Source organism: Apteryx mantelli, chromosome 12 (genome assembly GCF_036417845.1).
Source record: "Apteryx mantelli isolate bAptMan1 chromosome 12, bAptMan1.hap1, whole genome shotgun sequence".
NCBI lineage: Eukaryota > Metazoa > Chordata > Aves > Apterygiformes > Apterygidae > Apteryx > Apteryx mantelli.
The window spans coordinates 26,554,495-26,563,940 of NC_089989.1; the positions used below are offsets into that span (position 1 = coordinate 26,554,495).

The 9,446-nt window shown below is 44.5% G+C and overlaps 1 protein-coding gene across 1 annotated transcript in view; it reads left to right on the forward strand.

The window, feature by feature from the left end:
* Positions 1-8,539, forward strand: part of ITPR1 (inositol 1,4,5-trisphosphate receptor type 1) — a 186,447-nt gene extending 177,908 nt beyond the window's left edge. The window contains exons 60-61 of the mRNA XM_067303517.1: positions 814-975; positions 7,157-8,539. Of these exons, the coding sequence (XP_067159618.1) occupies positions 814-975; positions 7,157-7,243 (249 nt within the window). The 3' untranslated portion in view covers positions 7,244-8,539. The remainder of the gene's footprint in view (positions 1-813; positions 976-7,156) is intronic.
* Positions 8,540-9,446: the final 907 nt, after the last annotated feature.

Consider the following 9,446-nt stretch of genomic DNA (forward strand, 5'->3'; position numbering starts at 1 on the left):
CCTGTCCTCCCTTCTGGACTGCAGCAGCTGGTCATAGTACGTGTTTTTTTTATTTTGCGTTAGAAGGAAAATATTTCAACTTATAAAAATATTTGGTTGGAACATGGCTTCTCTTTCGTTCAAAAGCACAGCCAAACTTTGCTTGACCCAAAAAGTCAAACCAACTTTGTCAGCAGAAAATCTTCAACAAATACAAATGGAAAGACTTTGGAAGTCAGGATTGCACCTTGTATGTCCAACTTCGTGATGAGCTTTGAAATCATTCTCCGATGGAGTGTTCTTTAACAAAACCAGGACATATGTACAGTTTCTTATACTGGATTTTTGATTTTTTTTTCTTGTGAAGTAGGTTTGGAACTAAACCTTCCATTTTAACACTCAGTCATAGCTGTTCAAGAAAAAGCAAATGTATTGAAAAGGTTATCCCAAGCTGTTTACTCTCTGATTCTATGTACCAGATTTCTAGCACTGGAAAACGCTTGTCAGGACATTAAGTCTGGGCTATATTATTGTCCGGTGTTCGTGTATTACACTGAAACATGTCTTTAAAAAAAAAAAAAGTGGCTGGAGAGAATGAGTTGCTAGGAAAGGAAAAGCCAACAGTAAGAAGCCTTAATTTTCTGTAGTTACGTCTGAAGTGCCTCATTGCCTCTAGTGGGCAATTTTGCAAACTTTCCAGTAAGATGCAAATAAAACTACCACAAAGCTTGCGTAGCTGAAGAATGTCCCAGTGTAGCATTAAAGATTTCTCTGCACTTGCATACAGGTTTTTCTCTGGGAAATGCTAATTACTAACTTGTGCCTGCTTTTCAGGAGAGAAACCTTGACTGGTTCCCCCGGATGCGAGCCATGTCGCTGGTGAGCAGCGACTCAGAAGGAGAGCAGAACGAGCTGAGGAACTTGCAGGAGAAGTTAGAGTCCACCATGAAGCTCGTGACCAATCTATCTGGCCAGCTCTCGGAGCTGAAAGATCAGGTAAGGGCACCGTGCCTGGGAACACGCCGTCACGTGCTGATATTGGGCAGTACAAAGTTCTTTCAAGCCTGTTTTACAGCTTCCTGGATCCTGCAACCAACACGAAGAACTTTTCTAAAGTAGCTGGTTCCTAGGGAAGAAAGTCAACAAACAAAACATCCTCCCAGAGCCCAGCACCACAGCTGACCTGCCTGTCTAGTGCTAACTGAACCAAAATATTCCAAATTGGCCACCTCTTGAACACAAAAACTTGCGTTAAAAAATTAAAGTTGAAGTCAACTTAAGTCATAATTGGTGGGGGGGGCATATGGAGGTATATGTTTTTGGTTTTGGTGTAGTTTTTTTGACCCTAACACCTTAGCACACTATCATGTAAATCAGAGGGTGTGATATTGATAAAGTGCCGTGTTGCTGCATGGACCTCAAAACCCACTGAGAGCCTGGATAAATATGTGAGCGGTTAGCTTGCACTCATCTCCTCTCTGCTGTAGCTACCCTGTTTGCTAATGCAGCTACGATTTTGCTGCTCTCACACTTTTGACTGCAGCACAGACATACCTACAGAAATATCTTGCATTGCACTGTGTATTGCTTCTGCTTAACAAATGCATACCGGGGAGACAAAGTTTTGGGTTGGGTGGGTTTTTTGGTTTTGTTTTTTAAATGCAGCAGGTCTTGCTGCAGCAAGAGCTTGAGGACTCATGTTTTGGTCCAGCTCCTTCCTGTATGCAATTAAGATCAACAGTTTTAAGTGTTTAAAGTGGTACTTCTCGTAGAAACGTTATTCTTTTCTGGGAGAGGTCAGCAAAGGATTACTTATGATATGTGAAGGTGAAACAATAGCAGACCAGAAAATTGCCGTTTGAGAATTATTAACTGTAGTATAGTTTCACTCCTTGTACTTAATGTATTTAATTGAAAGCTTGTGCATGGCAGAGTCCCCTGAAGAAATGAAATCTTGGTAGAGAAATGTTTAGGCCACCTTAAAGTGATCACTGTCGCATTGCTATGTATCGAAGTAGGGGAGGTTGTGCTTCTCTGTACAGCACGTGCAGAGTCAGAGAAGCGGGTTCTCAGTATGCCCCGAACCCCCCAAAAGGGAGCCTGGAAACCGCTTCTGGCTGCTGAACACCCGCCCTCGCGCTGGCTTTGCGGGGCAGTCCCCCTCTAAAGAGCAGCTCAGTAACTGTCCCCTGCTGCTCACTTCTGAGCTCCCCATTTCCCATTTTTCTTCTGTGTGAGTGAACACAGCTCAAAAGGATTAATTACAGATTTTGTATAGACCGTGACTCTTTTTCAGGCATTTAATTGGGGTCAGAAAAAACAGCAAACGGCAGTTTGCTCGTGACAGCAGCCAGTGCTGTGCCGAGTCCCACGGCTTGGTCTGGGCTTGAGGGGCTCTTTGGGATCGGTCCTACCCCAAACCCAGTGAGGGGTTTGGGAAACCACCCAGGCCCTGGGGCTCCGTTTCACGTTGCCCGTAGGGATTGCAGCCCAACTGGAAGTAAAGGGAAAGGCGTTGCTGCCTGCCCTGCAAGCTGTTTGGGGCAGTAAAGTGACTAACTACATATCTTTATGGATTAATAGCCTAAGCCAGATGGTCCAATGAGTTAAGCTTATATAGATAGCCCCCTGGACAAAACCGATCGCTGACTTGCACACTGTGGTATCTCGGGCAGCCGGGGGAATTGCGCGGGGCAGAAGTGCTCGACGGATTCAGTCATTATCTTTTCAGCATGTGATCTGCCTGCTGCAGAACAGTTGGCACAACTGCCTTCAATACTAACCCAATTCCTGCTTCCCATCTCTGCTCTCCTTTGACCTGTTTTCTGCGTAAGCGAGTTATCTTTATGAAGACATTAGTCTTCGGAAGACAGTATTGACTGAGCTCCTGGCTTTCTGACTTCCGATCATGCTCTACTTTTCTGATGGACTTGGGCCCTCTTACCCAGTACCCTGTGGAGCACAGGAACTGATTAGAAGTACAGGACTGAGAGCAAAAAATCTTGCTCCTCATGGCCGTAATTGATTTTCAGACGCTGTGCCATGGACTCTCTTGCTTTAGTTGCTTTAGAGAGCTGAGGGTAGAAGCAGTTGCTCCTTTATCTGTGCTTTAATACTTGCTGTGTAGCGTTTTTGCTATTTTGCCTGGAAACAATTATCTTAGAACATGTCTCGCGTCTTCCTGTTAAAGGGTCTGACTCAAAAGTGGTCTGCAGTCAACAGGAGTCTTTCCATCGACTCAAGCCAGCCTTGGATCAGAGCGCATTTATTTCTAAAGCTTGCAATTGTCGGCTGACCAAGCACTAAAACCTTCTTCCTCTTTGTGAAAATAAGAATGAAGGATTTAGCTTTGAGAGAGCAGAGCTATTTGGCTGTAAAAGCAAGAGAGGAAACCAGCTTCATTAATGCTGTGATAGCTTTTAGGAATTCCCCTAAGTACCGTTATTGAGAGAACCCTGCTTAAGTTGCAGGATGCTCCAGTTATGTGACAAAACCAGTATATCCCTCCTCCTGATCAGGAACTGTCCCCAGGAAAAGGAACTAACTCAGGGAACTTCTATTTGTGTTTACTTGTAATTAAATAAAGAGCAAGCCTCTCATTCATGTATTTTTCAAGCTCATTAGGTTTCTGGAGACTAATTGTTAAAAATTGGCATTCAGCATGCCCCCTTTCACCAAAAAAAAAAAAAAAACACACACCAGAGGCATTAAAATCTTAATCGTTTTAATTCTGTGCAAAAAGATTACAACATAATTGTCTGCAGCAGCAGGGGATTAGATGCAATCACCCAGAAGTCTTTTCCAGTGCCGTGTCCCGATGTCAGTAAGTATGATGCATTTGTAATAGATGCTGGCTTCTCTTTCAAGATGAACCTCTCATCAGCTGGGGACCCTTAACCTCCCTAACCACAACCTTGACTCATTACTGGAACTGTCGCCCGGGTTTCCTTTATTCGAGCAGCCTGGCGAGCGGCGAAGCAGGCAAACACCAGCATGTCGCACACGGCGTGATTTTGTGCGTATAATCAGTATCCTGATCATGCATTTGGCACATGCCTGGCGCTCATTTCTGGAGCTAATTCCAACTCACAAGTAACCTTTGAAACCAGGCAGAGTGCGTCTGTGTAATTATATATGACTATCTGAGAGTCCAGCTTGACTCGGTTTGAACTTCAGGCCCCTTGGTTTTGTTTTTGTTTTCTTTAATCCTTTCAGCATTGCTCACCTGCTGTCGGGCCCCTCCTGTAGCAGACAGCTTCCCTGCAAAGCGCTGTGCATAGTTTTTATTGTCTGTTAGGCCCAGGTGTACAGTTACTATAGCTGTCAAGCTTTTGCAAGAGATTCACTCTCTGCTTAAATGTAATAGCGATTAAAATTGTTCTATCTTGTAGGCCTGTGCCTTCTCTACAAGAATTGTACATCTCTCAGTATTAATAACATTCTGCATTTACAGTGCATTTATCTCTCAACGTCAGTTGGTTTATTCTTCCCTTTTTAAAAAGGCAGTTCTCCTTGTAAGTCTCCCGCATCAGAATGCACATCCCTTTTTCTAAGCAACATGAAAAATACCTATTACAGTCTCTTTTCATTGTTCTTTTCCCCAATTTTATCTTTTATTGTGTGTCCTCTGAAACAGTTTGCTAGCTGTGTGAAATCATGGTTCTTAATTTGTCCAGAGAAACTGATTCACATAAACAGGCATTCTTTAAATGAACTATTCACTGTCTCTTTGCGTTCCCAATTTGTGGGTTATCTTAAAAACAGAGGGGGGGGGGGAAATATCCCAGCTGATCCGGCAGAGGAGTAGCTTTTATGGTGAGCATGTCAGTAAAGCGGAGAGGTGCAAAGACTCCTCTCTTCCTATCGTCTGCTCCCTTTTGTCGGTGAATCTCTGCAAAGCTTTTGAAAACAGGCTTCCAAAAGTGCTTTAAAGGAGAACGTGAGGTACGACCTATCCTTGTGAGACCATGGTAATTTTCCTAACAAGTAACATAACAGTTCTGCCTCCCCTTTGGTGAGATGTTGAGCAAGACACCTGGTTGTAATCCAGTGTAATTATGGTTTCAAGAGGAATACTGGATTTCAGTCCTTTCCCTGGAGGTTAAATGAGTGCAATGATACGTACCTATTGTACTTGGTGAGTGACACTAATCGTGTGTACAGCACTGCACGGTCTGTGGTAGATTGAGGATACTTTTGAAGATTGCCCAGAACTATCTGTTTTGACCAACTCATCTTCCTACAATGAACTCCAGTGAAGTTTGACATCACTAGCGACTGGCCTCCAGCCGGACTTTGTGCCCTGATCGCAACCCTCCGAGCCGGCAGCTTGGCCAGGTTTCAGTGCACCTCGCTCTCTGCTTGTCTAACCCCTGCTTCATCCGCCTGCCTGCGAAGGTGCTATGGAGACGGTGTCAAAAGCCTTGCTAAAGGCAAGGTGAGCAACACCCACTGCTCTCCCCTCACCCACCAAGCAGTTGTCTCATTTGTAAAGGCTGTCAGGTTGGCCAGGCACAATTTCCTCTTTATAAATCCATGCTGACTACTCCCAGTCACCTGCCTGTCCTTCACATGTCTGGAAATAGTAGCCGGGATTAGTTGTTCCATCACCTTCCCAGGGATTGAGGTGAGGCTTCACAGGTCTGCAGCTCCCCAGATCCTCCTTCTTGCCCCCCCTTGCAGACAGGGGTGACACTTGCTCTCTTCCAGGCCTTTCAAAGATGATCGAGGGTGGCCCTGCACTGACGTGGGCTGTTCCCTCAGCACCTGCCCTTAAATCCCACACCAGAAAAGGGGAATTTCTTCACCATCTCTCAAATTCTAGCTTCTATGCAAATACATGCAAGTGTGTGTGTTGCACATGAATGAGCGCAGGTGCGCTCCCGGAACCCCCTACTTCCCACTTCTCCAAAGCTCCTCAGGAGACTGGGCTGCCCCGGCAGATGCAGGGCAGCTGGGTTCTGCCGATTCCTTTTCATTGGACATGGTATGCCGAACTGAAGGAAGAAGCGGCAGAGGCGGAACGTGCCTGCGGCTCTTTGTGGGGCGTCAAAGTCCTGCCCAGGCAACATGCGACGATACGGTGGTTTGTCAGGTCTTTGACGCAGGCGCCGCAGAAGCAGGGCTCGCTCGGGCCCTTGGTGTCAAGGGAGGAGGGTTGTCCGGTGAGGTTAGCCCGGAGCTGCAGAAAGATGCTTCCCTGGCCTCGGTGCCCGTCCTGCTCGAGTCTGTGAGCCGCTCCAGGAGCGGGTCTGGAGGTGCCACCTCCTGCATCTCTCCTTGGCTGCTGCTGCAAATCCCCCCAGGTATCAGCTCCTCGCAAACTGAAGAGCAGGCACGGAAGTGATCCGAGGGAAACGCTTGTGCAGTGATCTGATTGTACGCTGATGGAAATCACGAACGTGCTAGAGTTGCTTATTACATGGGGGTTTGGTTTATGTAAGTTTTCAAACCTCGAGAAGTTTTTAACAAGAAAGGGAGCAGAGAAAGGGATGATTATGGTCGTTTTTCAATACCACAGTAATAAAAAATGATGATCCATTTTCAGGTTGTAATGGCACCAGCCTACATGGTGGCACCAAACATTGTTTTTATAATGGCACCAACATTATTTTATCTGATGGAAAGTATTGACAAAGATCTGGCTTTCTGGCACTAAGGTTACGGAAAGCAGTTAATCTTACATCACTGCCTTGCACTTTGGCTTTGGCAAATCAAGAGGGATGATTGCCGCCTTCTGATGAAAGGGTTGGAGCATTCCAGTATATTCCAGCAAACAAAAGGGTATTCCCAGCTTGACTTGAGGGCCTCTCCTTTTTTATTTCCCTTTAGTCGGTTTTGTATGTTGGATGAGCTACAAAGAATTTTTAACGGGAAGTTTCTGCAAGCTACTATCTATATTAATTCATGCCAGCTATTTGGTTCTCATGATCTATTTTCTTGCAAAACAGTAGCCAGTCACACGAGCAAGTTCATAGATTTCCCTGATGAGTTCACAAAACAGGTTTGTAGTTGCCTTTTTAATCTATTAGTATTTGGCACAGCAGACAGAAGAGCATTATTTGTAGAAAGTGGATTTCAGAATAAACCCTAACCACAGAATGCAGTGATGGTTCATTCTGCAAGCTGACGTACAGGAAGTGTCTAGGCCTAATGAGCAAACTTTTTAATTTTCCAGATGACAGAACAGAGGAAGCAGAAACAGCGTATTGGTCTCCTAGGACACCCTCCTCCCATGAATGTGAACCCACAGCAACCAGCATAAATCGGAAGGGTCACTTATCCCTCTTGCAACAATATGAATAATGCTAAACAAGAGTTCAGATTCAACCACTAAGGCTGCTTCTGTGTATGTTTAGTTCATTTTGTAAATAACATGTTTTTATACTATATGTATATGACTGCTACTATATAAAGTTTTGAGCATATGTATTGTAATTAGAACTGTTGGCACATGATGGAGGTTACACTTGTGCCAAAACTATCAAAATTGCCTTTTTATTGGAAGGACTAAAGAGAGCACCTGAATTGCACTTGAAAAGAATATTTGACTATGTGACATGTATTTTGTATTTAAAAAATAGAATAGCTAGTATTTATGTTTTTATACAATTGTGCAATATGAATTATGCAATCACAATATATTTGTAACTCCTGAATGTCCTAAAGGGAGTGCACATCTTTGAATCTGGTGTGTTAGTACAATGTAATAAATGGTATAAAATTACAGGTGTAAATGAGGCTGCTGCAAAATAGTGTTACTGGTGATTTTTCATACCCCTGGACATTTTTGTACCATGTGTGTAAATATCCTGCAATGCCATATCTGTTGCCTCTTCCTCCCAGAGATAACTCTGGGAATTCATGAGCTGTTAAATTGGTATCAATTAAAGCAAAACATTACTTTGAAGCTTCCAAATCAGGAAAGCAGGAGATATTTTTCAAGTGTTTTCTTCAAAGTACTGAGGCTAGAAGAGCTCAGATACCGGGTTTTTTAAACGGTAAAATTTCTTAAAGGGAACTTTTTATGCAAAATAGAAGTTTGGGATGAGTATGCACTACTGGTGAATCAGTGCAGTCTCCTACAGGCATTTTGTGCCATGACGCTTAAAAACCTATAACGAGGCTGTCCAGGCTTTGCATTAGGACTCCTTCCGTCTATTTTTTCATTAGAGACCTATGTGCCTGCTAAAGTTTGAACAAACAGGCCTTGCACCAATTGAAATATGAACTATCCCATTAGGACTGTAGTTGAACACTGATATATGTAATACTTGTGAGAGAGCCACTTGTTTTGAGATTTTGTCCCATCCCTTTCTCTCCCTCTCCATTTGGTCACTGTTTCTTTGGTTTCTGCTTCCAGAGAGTATGAGAGGAACCTCCCCCCCCACCCCCCCCAATCCATTGCATAGTTTTATACATGGACCTCATTTTACAAAAGCTAATTTCTCTGCAATACTGTCTACAAAAGAAAAAAAAAACAAAAAAGAGCTACAAACAGAGCTATGAAAATTTGTAAATGCATAAATATAGGTATTTAAATAAATGATGCAAAATACTATATGGTGAGAGGCTACTGGTGGTTTGTCTCCCCCTCCAAGATGGTGCACTGTTGTTTGCTGTCGCACGTACGGTTGCCTCTTTACTAGACTTGCCTCACGGCCAGGAAGCGGTGCCGCCGGCGGCTGGGCGGCTCTTACAGGTAAGGCTCTTGCTCTTCCCACCACAGAAGCGAGCGACTGGGCAGGAGGTTGGTCTGCTAATAACAGAGCAAGTAATTCCTCCCCTGCCAGAGGAAAGCACTAGTGCCCCAGGGGCTCTCTACAGGTTTTGATGCTTCAGACTTTTTGCTGCATATTTTAGGCTTGCCATCCCATGTGAGAGCTTAAAAACTGCTCCAGTTTGAAGTACTGTGTGCTCGGGAGCATTTGCTGATTATGTGTATTTGAATAAGATGTAGCAGGAACTACCTGGTACCATTAATCATCCTTAATCTGATAAGCGCGTACAACTGTCTGAACAGGGTGGGTCTCGCTACTGTAGGTCATCCCAAAACATCAAATCGACTGCATCCTCTGGGGGAAGGGAATCTGGGCTAAGCTCGCGCCAGGGATCTGAGGGTGATTTTGCGATTTCTTAATCACACGCGGTTTCCATAAGGTGTCCTGGTAAATCTGTCTTCCTCGCCTCTCCAGCCGCTGGCTCCTAGCAAGGGGTTTGCGTAGGAAACGTGACAGATGTGACTGCTGTCAAGAGTTGTGCAATAAAAGGAGCAGGATTTCATTTTCTCTGAACAGCGGAGACGTGTCTGACTCATTTCTTCCCTTCGTTCCATTCGGGAATAAACAGACATTCACAGCTCTGCCAGGCCTCCTGGTTTCTCTCCAGTCAGGTGAGAGGGAGGAGGTTCTGCGTGGTAATGGATGAAGGCAGGAGCTTCAAGAAGGCCACCTGTACAAGGTGCAAAT